The sequence below is a fragment of the Macrobrachium rosenbergii genome, chromosome 6 (assembly GCF_040412425.1).
Source record: "Macrobrachium rosenbergii isolate ZJJX-2024 chromosome 6, ASM4041242v1, whole genome shotgun sequence".
In the NCBI taxonomy this organism is placed as follows: Eukaryota; Metazoa; Arthropoda; class Malacostraca; order Decapoda; family Palaemonidae; genus Macrobrachium; species Macrobrachium rosenbergii.
In genome coordinates this window covers 20,270,261-20,295,260 of record NC_089746.1, presented here as the reverse complement: position 1 = coordinate 20,295,260, position 25,000 = coordinate 20,270,261, and the positions used below count along the sequence as shown (strand labels likewise).

At 39.4% G+C, this 25,000-nt stretch overlaps 1 protein-coding gene and 1 pseudogene across 1 annotated transcript; both read right to left on the bottom strand.

Moving 5' to 3' along the window:
• Nucleotides 1-25,000, bottom strand: part of LOC136839281 (chondroitin sulfate N-acetylgalactosaminyltransferase 1-like) — a 34,393-nt pseudogene that overhangs the window by 5,279 nt on the left and 4,114 nt on the right.
• On the bottom strand, nucleotides 21,900-24,110 carry LOC136839679 (zinc finger protein 862-like). Its single transcript, XM_067106031.1, has one exon. The coding sequence runs from the start codon at nucleotides 23,265-23,267 to the stop codon at nucleotides 21,900-21,902; it is 1,368 nt and encodes a 455-aa protein (XP_066962132.1). The 5' UTR covers nucleotides 23,268-24,110.

Genomic DNA, 25,000 nt, shown 5'->3' with positions numbered 1-25,000 from the left:
CTATATAAATCTAACATTTTTTTCTCTCTCTCTCTCTCTCTCTCTCTCTCTCTCTCTCTCTCTCTCTCTCTCTCTCTCTCTCTCTCTCTCTCTATGTGTGCGCGTGTGTGCAGTTTAAGCATTCCACAACTCCCCTCACATTAGTCTTCTGTATATCAAAGGTTTTTTTTACTGCTTTCAAGAACTTGACCAGAACACCATAATTATTGTTCATAACGATCTGAATCCAAAAATAGCTTATTTATTACCTTGATCATTCTCTCACATTCTCCCGGAATAATCATCAGGACATCTTGAAGCATTCTGATCCAACTTGGCACAGCTGGCAAGCTTTTAACGCTTGAATTTCTTATACCTGTTTCTTCTGAATCTTGCATTCTACATGCATATATTCATTGAATTCATTTCAGTCATTCTGTCTATTCTGTTGTCAAGCGGAAGAGTTGGATGAAAAATCTCTTTATTCATTCCTACATCTCGTGTCCATGATACCTCTTTTTTTTTCCTATTCACTCATCATTCAACTTCTGGAAATGTACCTTTTGTTAACCATACTTGAATGTAGCATCTTAATCGTTCAAATTTCCGTACAGGAATATGACCTCTCCAACATCCTAATTTCCATCTGTTATAATCCTACTCTTATTGGATTCAACAGGCAATCAAACATTCTCAATCCTTTTTCTTAGCCTAAACATTTTCTCCCAAAAATTTTGTACCATTTATAACCATCTTAAAGAAACCCCTCCATGTACAAAAATGTTCTCCAGTTAACATTCCCTAGCTATCAAACATTTTAATTCTTTTTCCTTAGCCACACACTTTTTGTGTACATTTTCCCAAAAAGCATTTTTGAGTATACCAAAAATGTCTCTTCTGTACTTACTGAAGTATCGTGACTTTCAGATCTCCTTATGACCTCTGGCGATTCAAGCTTCTGAAACAAGGTGACCTTGTTCATGATCCCCTTCGAGTAATCCTTGAACGAGAGGTCATACTCGACTCCGTCGGATACCCACCTGTATCTGCAACACGATTATTGTTATTATTAACTTTATATAAAGGAACATGAAAATACATGAAAGTCTACTCTTGAGAGTTTTAATAGAAAATTCAAAAAATAAATAAGTAGATATTGTTAGGAAGAATTAAACGTTCAATGAAACTATCAATACAGTTATCCTAATTTAATGAAAACTGCTGATAAAAATTTTAACTCATTACCAGCTTGTGATATGTAATGTATTTATGAGAGAACCCAATTTTCACAGACGTGGCCACACGCTGACAGAAATTAAAAAAATGTCAATTATAAAATTATTGTCAAAGTATGTATATACGGTATATATATATATATATATATATATATATATATATATATATAATTAATATATACACATACATATATATGAATTATATATATATATATATATATATATATATATATATATATATATATATATATATATATATATATATATATATATATATATATATATATATATATATATATATATATATATATGTATGACTGAATCACGAAAATATGGAACGTGATGAGTATATAAATAAAGGCCAAGTAAAGACAGTGAGTCGAAAGGCTTAGCACCACTCCGTCGTTTCTCTTTCCTTCGTGGCATTGCCTTTACATATATGTGTGTATATATATATATATATATATATATATATATATATATATATATATATATATATATATATATATATATATATATATAATATATATATATATATATATATATATATATATATATATATATATATATATATATATATATATAGAGCCTCGATGGCTCAGTCGGTTACAGCAGCAGCTTCGGACTTCGTAGAGGTCTGTGGCGCGGGTTCAAACCCGCAGCCGACTGATCAGAGAGGCAGACACTTTGCTATCCGTGTAGACATCCCGGGATTATATATGTAATCAACGGATAGGTTTGCTTAAAAGCAAATGGATGTTACAGACTAAATACACACACAAAACAAAGCCACTACAACACCTTCTAAAAACATAACGAACATCTCACATCTCGAACTCTCGCCATACCCGCGCAATAACTTTTCGCTGCTGGGAAGAAAGGGCGTTGGGTCGGGTATGATACATGAAACATACGTACCGGGGTCTAAGCGATGTCAGGCAGGGCAGCCGATCGAGACCACAGGTCTACCCCAAAGCCAAATCAAAAAGTCCTTCAAAAGAAGGCATCGTGCTTACCCCATACAAAAATGGGAATAAAAGCACGTTAAAAAGAAGAAGAAGAAGAAGAAGAAGATATATATATATATATATATATATATATATATATATATATATATATATATATATATATATATATATAATCAGTAAACTGCAAACGTCCTTTAATATCAGTTCGCTCTACCTCGGAAATAATATATTTTCATATATGTTACCGAAGGGGAATTTTTTAGTTGATAATAAAAAGCTCCACTGTAGTCCTGAGTTCTTGTCCTTCGCTGGTTCGAGCCCACGAGACGACGAACTTATTATCAACTAAAAAATTCCCCTTCGGTAACATATATGAAAATATATTATTTCCGAGGTAGAGCGAATTGGATATTAAAGTACGTTTGCAGCTTACTGATTGTATATGAATCACGGTGATGTGATAAAAGTCATATATATATATATATATATATATATATATATATATATATATATATATATATATATATATATATATATATATATACTGAGCCTAGGGAAAAATACCAGGATGCATGCCAAGAAAAAATAACGAGAAAGGAGAACCGCCGAAATTTAGATTTTGAAAGCCTATGCAAGCGGCTTGCATGACTTCATGATAGGGATATTTAGGTAATAACCATTTCGAGGAATAGTGCTATATTTCCTCTTCAAAATCACACAGATTCGTGATCGCAAAATCTAGTTAGGCGTGTATTCACACTTTTCCCACGTGGGGCGAAAGGCAGCTTGAATCGCTGATTTTCTCTCTCTCTCTCTCTCTTGTATAGCGAAGGCAAAGTTCCAGATAGACAAATAGACTGAGTGGTAGGCAAGCGTGAAATTGATTTAGGTTCCCCAAATTTTTCTTTTTCCCACACAATTCGCATTAGGTGAAATTACAGTCTGTGCAGATATAAACCTTCCCCATTTCTCCGTCGCTAGGGTGGAAGTCATACCACCCCACCTAGTGTCTAAAAATAGCGCACCCCTACTCGTGCCTCGCCGTTCGAGAAAATTTTTTTTTCATTTTGTTTTGTGCGTTTGTTTGGGGTTACTCTTTTGTGTGTGTGTCGTCTACTCATTGAATTAGGGGCCTTTATCATTTCAATATTCTTTGCTTACAAAAGGAAACCTCTTCCGTAAGCCCATACATGTAAAACCTCCCGCTAATCAGACTTCGTCTGTGCGGGAATCCTCTAAGAGCCAATATATTTCCAATCGTTTGTTAATCATCGTCCCCAATCAGCCCGCTCTGTCGGTAAATCGGAAGACCAATCATTTGCTAATCATCGTCCCCAACCAAACCCGTTTTGTCGGTACCTTGGGAGACCTATCATTTGTTTATCATCGTCCCCCAATCAGCCCGCTCTGTCGGTAAATCGGGAGACCAATCATTTGCTAATCACCGTCCCCAACCAAACCCGTTTTGTTGGTACCTTGGGAGACAAATCATTTGCTAATCATCGTCCCCCAATCAACCCGCTCCATCGGTAAATCGGGAGACCAATCATTTGCTAATCGTCCCCAACCAAACCCGTTTTGTCGGTACCTTGGGAGACCAATCATTTGTTAATCATTGTCCCCCAATCAGCCCGCTCTGTCGGCAAATCGGGAGACCAATCATTTGCTAATCGTCCCCAACCAAACCCGTTTTGTCGGTACCTCGGGAGACCAATCATTTGCTAATCGTCCCTAACCAAACCCGTTTTGTCGGTACCTTGGGAGACCAATCATTTGTTAATCATTGACCCCAATCAACCCGCTCCGTCGGTAAATCAGGAGACCAATCATTTGCTAATCGTCCCCAACCAAACCCGTTTCCTCGGTACCTTGGGAGACCAATCGTTTTTGTTAATCATCGTCCCCCAATCAGCCCGCTCCGTCGGTACCTCGAGACCAATCATTTGCTAATCGTTCCCCAACCAAACCCGTTTTGTCGGTACCTTGGGAGACCAATCATTTGTTAATCATCGTCCCCCAATCAGCCTGCTCTGTCGGCAAACCGGGAGACCAATCATTTGCTAATCGTCCCCAACCAAACCCGTTTTGTCGGTACCTTGGGAGATCAATAATTTGCTAATCGTCCGCAACCAAACCCGTTTTGTCGGTACCTTGGGAGACCAATCATTTGTTAATCATCATCCCCCAATCAGTCCGCTCCGTCGGTAAATTGGGAGACCAAGCATTTGCTAATCGTCCCCAACCAAACCCGTTTCGTCGGTACCTTGGGAGACCAGTCATTTGTTAATCATCGTCCCCAGTCAGCCCGCTCCGTCGGTAAATCAGGAGACCAATCATTTGCTAATCGTCCCCAACCAAACCCGCTTTGTCGGTACCTTGGGAGACCAATCATTTGCTAATCATCATCCCCCAATCAAAACCGTTTGTTGGTACCTTGGCAGACCAAAGAATTCCAATTCCTAAGAGTTTTGAAAACCTTTCCTACTGTAAAGTCACCGACAGCCTCTCTGTTAGAAATTTGCGTGCATTTATTATACCCGGACAACTCCTTCCTACACTCTGGGAAAAATTTTTTTTTGTTTATCACTTGAATCAACCCCACCTGCACAACGTCGGCCAGATCTCAGCAGAGTGAGGATTTCAAGTTCTTCATGTCCTCCGGGAAGGAAGTCGGCCTTTCCGGGAAAGAACTAAAAGACTGGGTACAGGAGAGGATGGACGCGATAAAGGCAGGAAGAGAGGCAGAAAGATTAGAAAAAGAGGCGGAAAGGAAGGCAGCGAGATTAGAAAGGGAGGCCCTAGAGAGGAGAGAAGAGGCAGAAAGGGAGGCAGTGAGATTAGAAAGGGAGGCCCTAGAGAGAAGAGAGGAGGCAGAAAGAGTAGAGAATGAAAAGAGGTGCGCCCATGAACTCCAGATGCTGGCACAATGTGGCACTCCCCCCCCCCGCTCCCGCCTCGGGGATGAGCGCCCTCAGCCAGGCCCACTCGTTTATGCCCAAGTGGACCGAAGCTGAACCGTAGGTATGGCTCGACAGAGCTGAGGTCCTGGAATGTTGCACCTTCTCCCCCGCTGAACTCTCTCTAGTATTAACTAAATTCCTCGGTGGGAAGACACTGATTGCCTACAACGCCCTACCTGCGGCCTACCAAGAGGACTGGGACGTCGTGCGCCAAACCATTACCAAGGCGTACGAGATAACCCATGAATGCTGGAGGAGGCGCTGGAGAGGGCAAGTCAAGGAAGTCGGCCAAACTTGGGCAGATTGGGCCTACCATTTGGAGCGCACCCATGTGAAGTGGTTGGAGTCCGTGGGAGTCAAGACCCTGGCCGACTCCATAGAACAAATGAAAATAGAGCATTTCTTGCTCTACACACCTCCCACCCTCGCCACGCATATAGGGGAGAAGGAGCCTTTGTTGGTGGAATGCTGTCGCATCGCCGACTCCTGGGATACTCACCACCCCAGGAGAGCTCCCTGCAGCGCAGAATTAGTCCACCCGCCTGCCTTTTGGGTGGCCTCCGCGAAGAATGGGCAATCACAGAAACCTGTTGTATGCGGGTTCTGTAGGAAGATTGGGCATTCCAAAAAGCAATACCGAAATAAACCAGCAGAGCCTCTTTCTCCCGGAAAACCAACTAACAAGTCACCTGCGCCCTCCGCAGGGGCAGTGCAAAGAGATTTCAGCCAAACCTTTTGCACAGCGTGCAAGGTTTATGGCCACTCTCCCTCGTGGGCAAAATGCCCTAGAAATAATAAGTCCGGTACTCCTGCCATTGCCCTGGCAGTTACGAATCCCAAGTGCTTAGGCCCTCCAGCCGAGGGTCCCATATATGTGGCACCTCCTCGAGGTAGCTACCCAGCACGCCAGGTCAAGGCATTTGACGACTCTAGCGTGCAGATTTTCCTCATATGGAAAGACAAAGTTCCCTACGGAGTATCATTAACCGACGCAAACTCGTCACAATTGAGGGTATCAATGAATTTAAAATGATACTCCCTACTGTCCAATTGAGGGTCACAAGACCTCATAAATCTAGAATTTGCAACCTTGCAGTAGCAAGCTATCTTCCCGGAGGTTATGACATCCTCCTGAGAGAGGACTTCCAGTCCCCATTTAAGTTTCCAAGACCACTGCCAGTGCCAGGGCCCTAATCAGATCTCCCTCCAGGAGATTCCAAAATCGATTCCAAATCTCTGCCAGTGCCACTTGCATGCATTGAGCCATGCCAAGGGGATGAGCGCCCTCAGCCAGGCCCACTCGTTTATGCCCAAGTGGACCGAAGCTGAACCGTAAGTATGGCTCGACAGAGCTGAGAAGGTCCTGGAATGTTGCACCCTCTCCCCCGCTGAACTCTCTCTAGTATTAACTAAATTCCTCGGTGGGAAGACACTGATTGCCTACAACGCCCTACCTGCAGCCGACCAAGAGGACTGGGACATCGTGGCGCCAAACCATTACCAAGGCATTTGAGATAACCCCTGAACGCTGGAAGAGGCGCTGGAGAGGGTAAATCAAGGAAGTCAGGCCAAACTTGGGCAGATTGGGCCTACCATTTGGAGCGCACCCATGTGAAGTGGTTGGAGTCCGTGGGAGTCAAGACCCTGGCTGACTCTATAGAACAAATGAAAATAGAGCATTTCTTGCTCTACACACCTCCCGCCCCTCACCATGCATATAGGGGAGAAGGAGCCTATGATGTTGGTGGAATGCTGTCGCATCGCCGACTCCTGGGATACTCACCACCCCCAGGAGAGCTCCCTGCAGCGCAGAATTAGTCCACCCGCCTGCCTTTTGGGTGGCCCTCCGCCAAAGAATGGGCAATCACAGAAACCCATTGTACCGGGTTCTGTAGGAAGATTGGGCATTCCAAAAAGCAATACCGAAATAAACCAGCAGAGCCTCTTTCTCCCGGAAAACCAACTAATAAGTCGCCCGCGCCCTCCGCAGGGGCAGTGCGAAGAGATTTCAGCCAAACCTTTTGCGCAGTGTGCAAGGTTTATGGCCACTCTCCCTTTTGGCCAAAATGCCCTAGAAATAACAAGTCCGGTACTCCTGCCATCGCCCTGGCAGTTACGAATCCCAAGTGCTTAGCCCTCCAGCCGAGGGTCCCATATATGTGGCACCTCCTCGAGGTAGCTACCCAGCACGCCAGGTCAAGGCATTTGACGACTCTGGCGCGCAAAATTTTCCTTATAAGGAAAGACAGTTCTCTCTACGGAGTTATCATTAACCGACGCAAACTCGTCACAATTGAGGGTATCAATGAATTTAAAATGATACTCCCTACTGTCCAATTGAGGGTCACAAGACCTCATAAATCTAGAATTTGCAACCTTGCAGTAGCAAGCTATCTTCCCGGAGGTTATGACATCCTCCTGAGAGAGGACTTCCAGTCCCCATTTAAGTTTCCAAGACCACTGCCAGTGCCAGGGCCCCAATCAGATCTCACTCCAGGAGATTCCAAAATCGATTCCAAATCTCTGCCAGTGCCACTTGCATGCACTGAGCCATGCCAAGCTCCGTCCGTAACAGACGATGAGCAAATTCCAAAGCAAATAATAGTGCCTGCCCCTGCCTTAGTGCCAGTGCCAGAGCACCCCCCGACCTCCATTCAAGAGATCCAATAAGGACCCCCCTCTTCTCCCGGCTTGGCTCCGCTGCCAGTGCCAGTAAGGGAGACGGATCCTGCCGACCAAAGCGGAAGCTCACCTAAAGGTGCGGCCTCGCAACCCGTGCCTGAGCCGGTCATTCCTACCTGGGAGCCCCTCACGCCCCCCCCGACTGCTTCCTCTCTGTCTCAGTCCTCCGCAGACATAGCAGTGAGTAATGATTCTTCCGTGTTTCACATGGCCGATGAACTCAAGGAACTGCGACGGATCGTGATAGAACTTGCAAAGAAGGCCCCTGCGTCAGCCGTCAAGGAAGCCGACACAGGTGGCACTCCAATACCCTCCCCGGGCTCGGTTCCACCGATTCCCTGGCCAAGACAAACCATCAAAGTCAGAAGGGTCCGTGGGGAAAATACCACGGGTGTTGATAATTACAGGTAGCTTCAAGAGAGCTCCCAAGCTCTCCTGGCACCCATGCCAACCTGGCACAGTGCCATCATTTTATCCGATGAAGACTTTGGCACCTCTATCCAGAAGAGGATGTCAGGGTCCGCCACTATTCTTTTCCTCTCTCTCTCTCTCTCTCTCTCTCTCTCTCTCTCTCTCTCTCTCTCTCTCTCTCTCTCTCTCTCTTATAACTATGTCCTTTATTCTTCCCCAAACATTTCCCTTCCTTACTTTTGATTATCCATCACATTTATTTTATGCCTTACCCAGGCCCTCATTTTACCTGGATCACTTCTGCTCATGCAGAGTGCCATGACAGATATGCCAACACTATAAGCCCTACGACTCCCCCATTCATGCCTGCCGCAGCATGATGCATTTAAAAATGCGATATGCCGTCGCCATTAGTTATTATTACATAAGTGCCAACTCGGCACAGTGTCATTATTGCATATTCTGGCCAAATGATCCTGCCAGAGGGGTCGCGCCCTCTGGTTATCCTTGCGGCCGTTGTGGGCCAAGAATAATCCTAGCTGTTTACTATAGGCTAAGGAATATAATTTTAGCATACTTGATCACATCTAGTTACAACAATTTATGTTTAATTTGTGTCTGCCATTTATTCGTTGGTTATTTTTATACCTCATGCACTCAGATGAGTGCCACAAGGCACCTATAAAGTCAGTGCCACCTTTGTAATACAAGAGGCGTTGCCCGCTATCCAGAAGGCGGAGGCACGTCCCCTTGCCTTCTTGTAGTATCGGGAACTTCATTCCACACCCCCCCCCCTCTTTCCTTTGCTTGCTTATCTTAAAAGTCTAACATAAAGTCCTCATCGTAGAGTAAAAATGGAGAACCCTTAAAATAAGCTTAAAGAGGAAATAATTTTACTTCCCTTTGATTACACCCTTTTCAGGTGCTTATTACAAGTGTTATAAGAGTGTCATGAGATTTGGTGCTAAGTATGGCACGGGTCTACCAACTGATGGAAATCATGATGTCAATTAAACCCAAGTGTATTTCGTCATTTTCAACGCTGCTTAAAAGGCAAACTAACCGCATGCATTTAGGGGATACCTAGAATTAAGTAACCATGTATTCTAATTCTTTAACATCAACTTTTCTTTCCATTTGTTTGCAGCAGCCTCATATACTGTGGCCTTATAATCCTACTTAATTAACATTGATCGAGTCACCTTATAAAGTTATCACTGTGTAACCAAATCCAAAGTAATTACTCTTGTGCAAGTATTGAAAATTACCTTATGTCCTGTTAGAGTAATTTGTTCCAGTATGTCATCAACAGTAATGCTGCAGAGTTTCATAAATCCTTTAGAAGTAAAGTTCATTGCAAGGCAGAATGTAGAGTAATGTAAAGCATTTTCCGCTCAGTTCTTGCTTAAATCGATGTTCACACCCGAATGAAGGTGTGTACATCATCTTGTGCTTGTTTCCTGTCTGCCGATCTATCGATAGATATATCTGTCTATCGACATGCGTGACTACCTATCTATCAGCCTGAGCTGGACAATGGGTTAGCACAGTCAGAATACAAGTGATTAAATCGATTGTAGGCTGCTCCCTTTTAAGTAGATAATTCCTTATTCGAGGTAAAAGTGAATCTGTCTGGCTGATTCTTTCCAGGCAACCGCCCCCGCCCCAGCTGCGGACAACAGCTGAAAATGACTCAACTTCGCTATAATGCGTGGACGTGCCCCTGCCCATAGGAGAGGGGCATAAAAAGGGACAAGCAGAAAGGGCTTGCTCTTAGACTCTCACTGTACTACATGGTGTAAAGACGACAAAACACACTCACTGCCATGCCCCTGGCTCGACGACGCCCCTTAGCACACCACTTCTCCATCTAACCACGTGGCCTCTCAAAGTATATTTTACCTTTACGTGCACTTCGACCGCCAACCACGTGTTCCCTTCGCTACTGGCCGGATCCACAACCCACTCCATTACCTGGCGCTTCGTGAAACCCCCCACGTGTTGCCCCACGCTGTCGGCGCCCCTACATCCTACCGTGTGGAAGATCAATGCCTTCGCCCTTGTGAATCGGGAGTCATCCACGGGCCGCCTTCTTCGCTGGAACCACTTCTCCCTTACGGTAATGTGCTCTGAAAAGACGTCCATTCAGTCACGCTTTTTCCTTGTAGAATTTACTTAATTTGAATGCCAGTAATCACCGAATCTTTGTTCAATTCCACCCGTGCTACTCAGTGTCGACTCTCAGTACTAAGCCATTATTAACTCATCAAGCCCATTGGCACCCCTCAGTGCAGCTTCGAATTCATTATCCTTTGTCTGTTTCCATTACTGGCATATAATTTGTGTCTCTCTCATTTCAGAGGGACCCTATATCGTGGAATCTTCTCGGACTGTGTCTGAATCCCCAGTTTCATTCACCCCGTAGGAAATCCCCTTCAGGATCAATAATTTAATTGCATTTCTCTTTCCCTTACTAATGTTCTTTATGTAAATATACTCCTGTAAGTTTACCCACGTTTTTACATAATACTTCCCTTCAGTAGTAAGAGCCTTACGCTCATATGAAATTCCCTCTTTTTTTCTCTTGTTTTATGTTTCCCTGGACCCACAAAGTCAGAATCACAAGGCTAAAGTATCTGTAGCTGTTGCTACCTGTCTCACAGAAACTATCTCAAAATCAGATTGTCCAGGAAAACATAAATATACTGTATATATGTGTGTGTATATATATATATATATATATATATATATATATATATATATATATATATATATATATATATATATATATATATATATATATATATATATATATAAGAAGAGAGAGAGAGAGAGAGAGAATGATCCTAAGCCTCCCTACAGGTTTTTATCCTGCCAGCTTCATGCCTTCTGCTCCTCTGGCTAGCTGTTCCTCATCCCCTCTCATCACATGTCCAAACCATCTCAGTCCAAGAGTATCCGCTCAGATACACCTAGACGCTGAACTTCATTTTCAGTTAGTGATAGCGCTACATAGTCTAATGCTAACGAAAGACTATCAAAATGTATTTGTGATATTGTAAGGCAGTGGTAATGATCCTAAAAAGCTTACCAAGTTGATCATGTTAATCACGATCTTGTCTGCTCTGTGATTGAATAGTTTGGCGATCACCTTTGATCGTATCTGGGTTAATGTAATGAGAAAACGCGCAAGGAAAGATTAATTTTCCAGGACAAATTTTTAAATGCTCTACATGACATGCATATAGAGCTGAAAACTTTACTGTAATATAAGCATGGAACTATGTCAGAAGCTATGACTGAATCCCAAATGCGCAAGAAATCTGTACGCAAAATTGAAAGAAAACTGTCACGCAATCTGTCTCCTTAAAGGAAATTTAATCCCGTTATGGATTCGTTATCCTATAACCGATTATAAGCTACTTTTTTCCTAGAGCGTCTGTAAAGATCTATGGCCTATCTCTCATTTCCTATGGGCTTCTTGAGCAAGAGCCCGTGCTGGCATAAGGCAAGCTCGGTCTAAATTCTCTCATCATCTTACGCATTCTGCTGTCAACTGCAGTGCAACTTCATATAAACCATATTTGTTCCAGAGGTTTGTTCTTGCAAAACGTGCTCTCTCTCTCTCTCTCTCTCTCTCTCTCTCTCTCTCTCTCTCTCTCTCTCTCTCTCTCTCTCTCTCTCTCGCTCAGGATCAGGGTTTCGTATGTCGTCATTTGACAATATCATTTTTGTGATATAGCATATTTTATCCATTATATATATACTGTATATATATATATATATATATATATATATATATATATATATATATATATATATATATATATATGTATATATATAATACATATAAAAGATATATATATATATATATATATATATATATATATATATATATATATATATATATATATATATATATATATATATATATATATATATATATATATATATATATATATATATATATATATATATATATATATATATATATACCTTCCAGCTGTTGCCGTTGTTTATTTTTCAGGTTGACGACAAATGTGTACTCAGAGTACATATCCCAATGCGTAAACATTCTCATTACCTCCTTTCAAACACATTTAGAAGTCCTGAACACCATTTTCAAATTGACCACCAACTCTTCAGCCTTCACTTGTAAGAGTGCGTATTCGCATGTGTGTGCACATTTGCACAAAAAAACACGAGCGCATGTATATATAATATTCAAAAGGATATTCAAGTGGTCGCAGATTAAGAAAATAAATGATAACAGTCAGGCTGGGAAAGGCGACAATAATGTTCTTCGAATACCCCAACAACTAAAAAGATGTGAAAACCTTGATATAATCAGATAAAAACCAATTTCAATTAGAAGCATATCTATTCCCATCAGCCCTTTGCATCATAAAGTTAACCTCAAAGACAGACAATTACTTAATTGAATCATGTCGCCAGCGGGAACGACGTACGGGATAATGGATTACTCTGCAACAAATGGATTACATCAAACCCCTTTACTTCCCATGAATGTGCTGTAAGCAAAGGAAATAACATGAACAATTAGTCAGCGTCTGACACAGTCAATTCCCCCCTTTCTTCAAGTAAAAAAAATATAACGCAACGAGTGTCTATACTGGTAGATATTGTAGGCAGTTTCGTATTGGTAAAGGCTAATTCTCTTCTGAACAATGGGATCGAGACACAAAGCTGCCTGAAATTTACTTACTTAACTTTCCCTAATTCCTACTTACTGCACGGGAATAGCTTACGCAGTTTCACTAGGCAATATTAATTATTCATACACTAGACTTCATAAAAGAAATATGATTATACCAGGTTCTCGTAGATGGTGGCGAAGTGGTGAAGCAATGGGAAAAGATGAAATACAGTGGAAGAATACTAGCAGACAGCAGATACTCGTCAATCTTCAGACCTACCGTTACGTGGTTTGCTTGCGCACTGCAGCTGTTGGTACGGCTTCTTGAAAAACACACGGGCATTGTCTATACCCTGGTTACTAGTAAACAAGACAGGGGAGGAACAAAGGGTAAAGTTTTGCTTGAGCAAGACGTGTGCTCTTTGTCTAAAGGTTAGCCTCTTTCTGCTGGCGTCGGGTCAGGTCAGGGCAAAGCTGTAGTCTGGGGCTGTTTGCCCGACGTTCGACCATAGCCCCAGGCAGTCTGAAAAATTGACAGAGACATCGCCGAATGCATAGGACAGAGCAAAAGGAAGCTTAAGACCACCTTCACCAGAGGTTACTTGGTAAAACCCTCCCTATGGTTTAGGCCCCTATTGCTAAACTATCCCTGCTAAAGACGTTATTTTTTTGAAAAGCACTGCCTACCGGTCTCACTCGCATTCGACAGAGATTCTGTCCCGTCTTTGTTAGAAGGACATTCTTACTAAAATAATGCAGAGAGGGCGGACAGCAGAATATTTATAAAAAGGGCGAACAGCAGAATATTTATAAAAATATGAAGGCCGATAAGACAGCCTCTAGAGATGTGAAAAAGGATGACGATGGGTATGGTTACAATTTCAAAGACGGAGGACTAATTATAAATAGGTTCATTATCATAAGTTAGATAACGAAGATATCTCATCGCTTTCCACCCGAAGTGCGGTAACAGCAATACTCCTAAGACATTTAGCTAAACTTCTAGAATAAAGAAAATTGGAATGAGAAACACTACTAAAGCAACGTACAGCTTCAAGAAAAAAAAAGTATATTTGAATTCTTCGCACTGGATTATTTGCAGGTGTTTCGAGAAAGCGCTCAACGTCACGCACAAAGTTAACATCGGAATATATGCAAGTCCAAACTGATATTCCTTTTAATTTTACTGCGATATTCGGGTGAGTAATAACCTCTAAACTATGCGTGCATGATTACGTTTTATTGCTCGTAAAATCGACCCCAACGGTAATACGAAAAAGAGGCGAAAACTAGATTTTATAAGTTTACCTTTGCAAGAAAAATGTAACCAACTTTCAGACTTAACGGGTATGAAATTGTAGATAACAAATTGCCAAGCCTATACGTAAAGTGGAGAAACGATAAAAAAACTCATTGATGAGAGAGAGAGAGAGAGAGAGAGAGAGAGAGAGAGAGAGAGAGAGAGAGAGCAAAATATAAAACCTGAATAAATAGAAATGTAAGAAAGAACTCAGCAATAAGAGACAGAGTCAAAATTTAACACCTGAGTAAGCAGAAATGTAGAAAAGAAATGATTCAATGTAAATGTATTCCCAAATGATGTTTGGAGCATCAAATTAATTTCAGCCATCACAGTGATTAAAGGCATAAATGCATACAGGTATGTTCAAGGTTAAATGGATGACCTCAGATTTTGATCGTTTTATAATGACAGACTACAAATAGAGGTGCGGTATTTCAAAGATTTTTGAAAATGTGAAAAAATGGTTCACGAGTGGCTTCGTTCATGCAAACACACGTACATAATCTCCACGTGTCCGTTCCACCACCCTCTCTCTCTCTCACACACACACACACACACACACATACATATGTATATATATACACATACTATATACATACATATATGTATATATATATGTGTGTATATGTATAGTTGATATGCAATTAATAGTAAATAACTGAATACAATTACATGATGTGTACAGTGTCACACCAAGAATTTCCGGACTAACCTCGCAATATCATACATTATCTTGTCTATATTTAAAAAAGATAAAACCGTAAGCTTTCGTTTACAACCGACAGGCTTCTTTAAACTGGAATATGGCAGAAATTTGCATAAAAAAACTTTTTTTAAGATCGTAAACATATAATATTTAAAAACATTTGAAGCGAAGAGCTTAGCAACTTCAAATTTAGGGATATGCACCAAAAAAGAGGGTGGTTTGTGAAAGTTTGTCTGTCAGAAAAAAATCAAGAAGAGGAGGGGGAGAAGAAAAAAAATTCAGAAAAGATTAGACAGAAATGGTGTACTGAAGAAGGAGAGAATTACTCGGGAACAATGTCAAACGGCAATCGTGTTATTAAATTTTCTTCAAAGGTTCAACATCTTTAAAATGGAGTAATCCCAATTTTAGTGAGTCTTAAAAGTTAAAAAATTAGATATCCAGTTCATAGTTATTCTATATCATGTAATTTATTAAGATTTAAAACAAAAGTTCTAACAATTGTGAAATGTTTTATAAAGGTATGACTATTCATGCAATATTCTCTGTAAAGCTCTTTGTAAAGACATGTATGTGTAAAATTTTATCTAATGTGTATGGCTTATAGCGGGATTAAAGGATTCAATTCAATTCAATTCAGTTTAAGTGATAAGGTATCGAAAGGTCGAGTCTTGGGAAATAAGTATCTAAGACACCATTTGACTTCCAGCTAGTACATAGTCGCGCGAAAAGGGAATCAAACTTTTTTTTCTCTTTTTTTTTTTGTACTAATAGCTTGTTTCTCAATGACTCTGTAAGTCAATTCCTGCTATTTTAGTCCGAAAAAGCCATTCAGTTGCATGCGAATGTCTGCAAATTCAATAGAACATACCGATGGGACATTTTATATGATTATGGATTTACTCCTGTCAATATATTATGTGACTTGCCTTTTTTTTTGCAGAACATTTTACATTCTAGGAACAAGAATTTTACGAATATTTAGTATTATGAAAACTGCTCAAGTTTTGTATTACATCACCTTACTGGTTTTCATTTTTAGAATATTAATAATAATTAGATATTTGCATAGACATGACATCCCTAGACTTAGGTACACTATAAAATTAAACCGAGTTAAAATACGAAAATTAAGCTTGCCCTTAAAGGAATTTTTGCTCTACTTGGGTTCATATAATTTGTCGGCTCTCATGGGTGCAGAAGTGGGTGGTAAGCAGGGCCCTATTCTTTCGCCAATTTCAAAGCTCCGTCTTCGCAATTATCAAGCTCTTAAAACTCAAATTCCGAAAATAATAAGACGAAGAGGAACATGATAAAAAACAATACAATGATGACTAGAAGCAAAATGATAAACAATAATATAATGACGACATACCCCCCACCTACAAAGGTGCCCTCTTTCATCTGAGTTTTCAGGTAGGCTGAAGCCACCTCTTTGACAGAACTTAAGTGCTCCTGCTCCTGTTGCGTGAGGCTTCGCTCGGGTGCTCCCTCGATCTGGTAGACGCGATCTGAGTCGAACTGCCTGAATGCCGTTTTCTGGTTGCTGAAAGGCCGAGGGAGAAAACATCAGAACAGTCATCATCAGAATAATCAGTGATTAGGACATGTCCCCGTTTGATTGTGATTTGTGATCTCTGAGTGCGTCTCTATATGACAGAAATTGGAAGAAGAGGGATAATAAACTAAAGAATGATCGACTTCTCACAATTATGTTAAAATTCGTTAGGAAATTATTAATTTCAAGCTAAAATAAAAAAATATGCAGAAGTTTGCATGCAATGGCGAATACTAAGCATGAACACAGGCAGTCGTTATTGCCCTCGATGCCAAATACTTCCCTGCAAAGAATGCTATCCCACAAATTACATAACTTTAGAACAACGTATCATGTAGCTTACAGCCTCGCTTAACAGATAAAGTACTAAGCCCCTTGGGTCTTACCAACATAACAAGATTAATCTCAATTAGAATGCTACTGTGTTGTTTAAAAATGAAACGTTAGAAAATATACTATTCGTTCACATTCTACTTGTACGAAAAAGTATACTTGTGTTCATGCATGTTCTTTGTATATTTGTACCAGTATGCATGTACGTACATACGTATGTATGTATAATGCATGTGTGTGTACAGAGAGAGAGGAAGACAGGATGTTCACGCTTACTTCTTAGCTATCTTTAGATAAAAACTGCCACTATCAGAATATTCGACTAGCTTCCCTTCCTCTCTCACAATTCCAGTCTCGTTCACCTTCCCGTAAGCAGAGGTAAAGTCGTCATTTACAAGCACTGGAAGATATAATTAGCTATTAATATAACACTAATGTAACAACCTGAAAAAAGTAATTGCATGCATACATAGATGGGAAGTGACTTCCACCTCTCACTTCAGATTACTCCAGCCTCGACTTCCAAACACCTCTTAGAAGAAATTCAGAATCTGATGAAAAGTTATTACAAAAACCAGTTTTGTTTAGATACTGCAAGAACCACTCTTTGTCCCAATTACTTGAGCTCTAAGTTAGCCCTCCCCGTCTCTCCTTGGAATATTAGCCCCATATTTCGGATGTTTCATTTTTTTTCTTACCTTGGCCTTAAATTTAATACTGCCGAGGAGAGAGGCTAAGAAAATGCCATCGAAATATGACAGTAATGCTCCAAATTGGACATATAAATCTGACATCAAGCTTTGTTAACTGTAATAAAGAAAAAGTCTACGGAAGACATGAAGCATTTTCAAGGGAGCTTTAACAGTGAGGACCACTATGATCGCTCCATGAAAAGTCTGAAGCAATCAAGACAGGGAAAGTAAAGACATGAGAAGTTCAAATAAATTTTCATCTAGAGCAAAGTCGTTTTTAGAGAACTATTAGAAAATAATTATTAACCTACCAAGGAATGTTAAGTCATTCAAAATGCAGATTTGAAGAATTAACGACAGAATGCAAAATATTTCTGTTGTAATGACTAATTCTGTATGAACCAAGTAATGTAACACTGAACCTAAATTTTCCCAACCGTCCGGCAAGTTAACCTAAACTGCAGACAGCAGTAAAATTAAGTACATAAACTTACTCCTGATTACCAAGAAGCCTCCGGTGATTAGAAAAACTAGGCTGGCGTAGACCCTGGCTTCCTCATATGAAGAATTGCCATCGTGGATTCTACCTGAAGTGGAAAAAAAAAATAGCTTGAACACACGTTTTTGGAAGACGGTCAGGTTAGATTAAGTTTTGCAAGGTACAAAATTTCATATCGGTTAACGTCTTTATCATACACCTTTTAGTTAATCTTTTTTTAGTCTGGCGGGAAAAATATCAAGTAAAACTGAACAAAAGACTGTAGGTTGTTTAAAGTTTTAACAGCAGCAAGTGCTGGGAGGTTCCGGGGGGGCTTTGTCTCGAGTGTAGGATCACTGCTCCCTAGGATGGATTAGGTTTGGATATAAAGTGTGCTCTTTCGAAACCCAGCCAACGTACATTTTAACTTTGGATTCAAAGACCTTGTATACATAACCTACGTCTACTTTCTATATCCGTTCTATAATGTTGATAAAACCTTGAAAAGTCGTGATTAAGAAAATACCTTTAAAAATAAATACTGCATTATTCTTATATATGCGGATAAAAGACTGAGTGAATTAAGAAGAAACTTGTTAACTGCAAAGTTAGTATGAACTTTAATATCTATTTCAATATACAAATACAAAAGATCTTGTAACTGAAAAAAGATATGCAGGCTACCCACATCAGGGAGTAATGTCTGTTGTATAGGGTAACAGTAGTGCTAAAGGACTGATGGTTTCACCTTCGATCCTGTCATCAGTAATTATGCCTAGTGTGTAGGTTGAATGCTTAGAAAAAATCTTTATTGCAAATATAGTCACATACAATTTCACTGATATTTGCATTATGGTCCTTCTCAGGAAAATGTAGAGCAAAATGCAATAAAGATACGGAGAGTTTCAATCCACTGTTCACGAGTACCGGATCCTTGCGAACTCTTCCGGTCCATTAAAAACAGTTGTCGTTCTAAACAGCTCGGTCAGTTGTGATTCAGGTAGTGCACAACATCACAAACTTCAGTTTCACGTCTTTCCAAGAGATTGAACAGGGTGTGTACATCAAATAATTATATAAATGCATTGTAAAGTAGTCATTGCTGCCGAAGTTGTTCCTGTGACGGCAAAACAAGTGCTGCAGGAGACAAAATTGTACACGAGGCCATGGTAAGAGCACGCAGCACATATCACTTCAACCTTTCTGAATATTGAATAAACACAGGGCAGCCAATTAAATGACAAATTGCGCTCAGAAACAACACGGGGAGAAAGCTTTTTAGCAGCACGTCAATACTTTCAGGCGCAGCCGGGTGAACAAGTCTGTGGGCGCAATTACACACGAACACCCATCAATTATTATTCACAGAAAAAAAGATTGGGGCTGGAATGAACGCACTCATTCCATGGTCTTTATTGTCTCTACTGACCAGTCAATTATTTTCTGCTTGATCACTGAAGAAACGCAGTTTCTTTTCCTCTGATGCAACTGCCTGAATAAAGAAACCAAAGTGCTACTGAAGATTAGTTTAGCGTCACATTGCAGGATTGATTGGCCAGAGTGCCCTCCGACTGCGCCTGTCTTCTATCTTATCGCTCGTTTTCAAGTGTCTTGACTTAAATTGTTATAAAAACATTAAAATTTCCTCACTATTACTGACGCAAGCAACAGCCTTCCTTATGGAGATCGATAGAAGGGCCACCAAAAATAAACTTTGATTATAATGATGATGATGATGTCAACCGAGGACGTAGTGGCCAGTGAATAATGCAAGGGTGGGGTATCGTCTGGATAGTGACTTTTTCGATGATTTCCTCATCATTAACTTATTTCAAATGAACGCCATATTCTTTTTAGCTTGAACTTCAAGTCAGTGGGTCCTTAGGCTATTTCAATATGAATACGGGATTTATCTTCTGAATAATAATAATAATAATAATAATAATAATAATAATAATAATAATAATAATAATAATAATCTGATTGATTTTATTTGGCTGTACCAAAGAGTAACCTCCCAGGACAGATACGTTAACAGAGGTCGATTCAAATTTATCCTGCATCGCCCCATAAGATAAATAACCCCTTGCGTATATTGTACTGAGAGCCAGAATTACTTCTTGACTTGTTTTATCAATTTCCTGATATTTTGGATAAACATTCCACTGAAAACGTTGACTTACCAAAGAAAATAAATGGAGGTGTTCTCCGCAGCAGGTGAAGCTCGAACCAGCAGTGATTAAAAGGCTAACCCTACTCCGCCGACTCACGAAGCACAAGGACTTACGCAGTCGACCATTTTCGTGTGGCTCAAGAATTTGGCACTTGAGCGATCGCCTTCTTTACTTAGAGGATGGCGCCGGACATGAGGTATGCGTAAAACATTGACAATCCAAGTTCAAATCCATTTATGTAAATAATTCATGGCTGGTTCTCCACAGAAGCAGCTATCATTTGAGCTCGTTTTTCAGCAAACTCTTCTTCCGGTAATTTCAAAGTTTGAGAGTCGTCCTTAACTTTAAACCTTCATCAGTTTAGAAAACTCCTAGTAGCATAAGTCTTGGAGAAACAAATCCAGTTATATATTGGTACCAATATATTAAAAATAAATCTAAACAGAGAGCTTTCAATCTGTACAATTCCCCTTTTCAGACTCCCAAAAGTTCTCTGTTTAGGTTTAGGTTTATTTTTAATATGTCTGTACCAGTACGTAACTTTGGATTTGTTTCTCCGCCTTCATCAACATCAAGATTTTTTCCTCCCGCGTTTTTAAACGTTTTTTTCTTTTATATCCTCCAAAAATTTTATTTTTCAGTTTCGTGATCACTCTTGTATCCTTTACAATACATCAAGCTTATTGGCATCAGATGATTCTGAACCTTACAAATAGAGGATACAATACATTTGCCAAGCAATCACTAGTTCCCTGCCTAGCGATTATCACCCATAAGATTAGGCAGTTGGTACCTCTAGTTTACAAATGACGTTAATTACAATAGTCACCTTTCATGGTCACTCACCAAAATGTTCTAATTATAGAGCAAATCGTTGTATCACTGGAGCACTTTCTTAAATAGCTGTAATCTCGCGCGGTCACTTGTCAGCAGCGTTGCCGCATAGGACACACTAAGTGTATTCCAGTCGCTTACAGACAACTACACAGGCGTAACAGACTGTGGGTGGTAACGTTTTCTTTGTTTCTCTGCATAACAATGATTGGGATTGAACGGTGAAGTAAAAAGGACGTTTTCTCTCTTTCTCTGTATAACAATCGTAGGGAAAATGGTGACGTAAATAAAGAGGGAGGAATATCATAATTTGGTATGTCAGCCATTACTTGTTTTTGACTTAGCTTTAGTAAAAGCTTTTCCTCTGTTTAGTTATTCATGGTTTACTACATATATGCATTTGCTTTCTAAAATGGATTTCAGACAACTAATATCAGCCTTTAACTCCAATCGTAAGAAGTAATCCATTTGTTCTACATTGTACACAAGAAATTCACACATTTTTTTTAGTTTGCTGAGTGGGAAACATACAAACGGCAGGATATGTCTCTCATTATATTTTATACATAAACATCAGTAAATAATACAAAATAATTAACCAACAATTTTACAACAACCAAAAAATATATACTGCAGGCTACATAAAACGGACCAAGTCTACTCAAAATTTCCAAGACATTCTATCATTGGTTGAGTTGGTTTGAAATTATAGCAGCAGCCTTCTTCTCTCACCTTCTCAGAAACAACAGTTAATGCTTGAAGTGCTGGTATCAATAGTTTGTTCCGGTTATCTGTCTTAATTAAATTAAGTTTTGAAAACAATCTCTCTGCAGCAGTATTAGTAGTAGGTAAAGATAAGACATTTAAAGCAAATTGTGAAAGGTTGTTAAACATCAATATACCTTCATTATCTTTTATACCACCCAACTTTACGTAAAATCTGTTATGCTACAAGACTTAATTTCTTCTGGAATAAAGGTAGAATCCAGATTGCGCCACTCATTGTCAAGATCTTGTAAATTGCCCCCATATATACGAGGCACAGACATAGAAAAGTCATGTAAAGTAGGCAACAACTCCCTAGTCTTGCTTTTGTAGCACCTTTTTGTGTCTAAAAAGGATGCCATATAGAAAAACTTATTGTCGAGATCAAATCTTTTCTTCAGCTGCTGACACATCCTAATAAGAAATTCTCGACACCTGGTGCGTACATCATTGACCATTTCCTGATCCCTGTTATACTCCTCCAACTGCAGGAGACCATGAACTTTAGATCCTAGATATACCTGATTAAGAGGCATGTGATTTGTACATAAACTTGGATCAAAAGACACGATATTAGCTTTGTCTACAAGATCCCTCCTGCAAAAGTATCGGATCAAGTTCTTATACAATTGGGTGATATTATCATGAAGAAGATGGATAGTTGGGGCCTCTTGCTGAAACATAAGATTAAGTCTTGTGAAAGTAGGAAGAATGAAATTCAAAAAATTCAAATATAGAAATATTGAGGGGTCTTTGAGGCTTCGAACGATGGACTCAACGGATTTTAATCTTTCTTGGTCTTCAATTCTAGAAAAATACAATTTCAGAGCATCCCATTGTTCAAGTACACGCTCAACTGCTGCATGCAATGACAGCCATCTATTGGTACATGCGTGCAAGATCTTATGCGGCTTAAGGTCTAGGAAAGTCTGGGCAAGTTTCAGCTCATATTTTCTCTTAGCACTGTGGGCAAAGTGCGTAAAGATATTTCTAATGAGATCCTCACAATGTCTAGGTAAATGCTTAACAGATTCAGATGCGCATAAATGAATACTATGGCAAATGCATTTGAAAACAGTTAAACCTGGAAATACCTCTCTCAACCTGCTGCTGATGGAATTATTACCCCCCATGATATTTGCTGCCCCATCTGCAGCAAATCCAACTAAATTATCTAGTGGTATGTTATATGCATTCAATGTATTTACAATCAAATTATACAAATTTTCTCCAGTTGATCCCACCATTTCATTATTTTCATCATAGACATCAATTAGCTGAAGTAATCCTGTTTTCATCAACTTTGCTTCTTGGTCAAAAAATTTTACCAAAATTATTAAACATTTAGTTGAGCTGACATCTGTAGTTTCATCAATAATAACTGAAAATTTGTTTATCCTGAGTTTGGAGACCAGCTCATTTGATATACAAGTGCCAAGGGCTTTTGTCAAATCAGTGCATTTAGTTCTTTTCATGCTCATTGCTTGAGCAATAGCAGAATCAGGGAACATAGATTTACAAAGATTTACCATGTGGTCGACAAGGCTAAATGGTAAATTATGCTCACTAATGAAACATATAATCTATACCATTGCCAGCCAGGGCTACACTTCTTCCATGATGCTCTTCTTCGTTTTCCTCCTCCATCTGATGCCCAAGCGCCTCTTCATTATCAATGTGCATTTTGCTGGTCTATAAATACAATGAAACACAGAAATATGGTAGATAAAGTAAGAACATTTAACTTCCTTACTCGATTCTACATATTCAAAGAATACAAAAAAGTCCTTTGATAATCAGGATAATGATGATACCCTTTCCGTAGTATCAGTGAGAAGGGGAAAGTCTACTCTTGGTAACTAAACCCTGAAGAAAACATATTTTTCTTTTTAACATCACCAGTTAAATTCTTTCATTTCTGAATACCGTTTGCATCGTTTTCTTTACTCATTCAACCAGTTTTCTTTACCCATTCAGCCCGCTTTCCCTGACTAGCTTATTTCTGAGACAGCAAAAAACATTACCTTATGCTTTTTTATTGTGGTTAAGGCTGTATTGAACTCCTTTTGACAAGTAGTGCATTTAGCTTTAGTTGGTTCGCCCTCAACCCTAGATAAGCAAGGTCTGAAGTCTTGATTAGAGAGCCATTCATCTCTTATTTTCCTCTTAGGAGGCATGACAACCTATAATTACCATGCAGGAATTTCATTATTACAAATGTTTGCAAGAATGATGTAATGATGAAAAATTTCGTTGTGAAAATCAAGGAACTATTTGTATATAAAGCAAAATGAGATGTATTTCAACACTATAAATATTTAACGTTAAAAGACTCGACACTAACTTGTGGAGCAAGTAATATTGATGACAAAATACCTATCATCATTTTTATTACTGCAATGCTCACAATACATCTTCAGCAATATAGTAATTTGTACAATTTATGCACAAGAAAAGACTAGCAGTTATGAAGGACTTATTTGATTACAACATCAACCAACATCTTACATAATATAACTGTTTACATTTAGAAATGTCTTATTTAGAACAATATCAAGAAAAATACCCGTTTCAGGATCTAAGTGAAGAGAAATTTCCAGGTTCGTCCGTATGAAGGAAAGGGCTGGCTTCTTTCCAGAGAGTCAAACTTCAAAGTGACTTGCGGTCGACTTGTGTACGTGCTACTGACAGATAATAAGGTGTTTTGCTTTTTGGAGGATTTAAATGAAAGAAATTCGTATTCAAATACGTTTAGGAAGAAATTTATTTGGTTTATCAACTCAGAAAAATATATACTATCCTAATACATTCCCTCTTCAGATGAAAAGTATATATTGATAAATGTTATTTTTATGTTATAACAAGTACTATTATTTTTTTAGAAGTTCCATATTCATGTATTACTACACAATTCCAAGGCATTTCAGTGTGAAATTAACGTTGATTTGTCTTTTTAAAATTTACAAACACTGTGATCTGACTGTAATATTATGGTGACTAACTGGTAACTACAGTGTTACGTTCCTTGCCACAGGTCACAAGAAAAGTACAAAACGGTACCCTTGCTTGTCAGAATGACTGAAGGTTATTTACACTTTACATTGAGGGCCAAGGATCCTGTTGTTTACCGTCGTCATATTATAGATTTTAGTTCGTTTGCTGGTACAGTTAGGGTTAGACATGTTGAATGACGGCGAGGTCTGTTTGTACTGTACATAGTGGCTCTAATTTAACCTTCTTGTGCCTTTTGAATTTAATTTATTTT

Coding starts and splice junctions, on each gene's coding strand:
- LOC136839679 (XM_067106031.1), bottom strand. CDS start 23,267: ATGGTAAATCTTTGTAAATCTATGTTCCCTGATTCTGCTATTGCTCAA.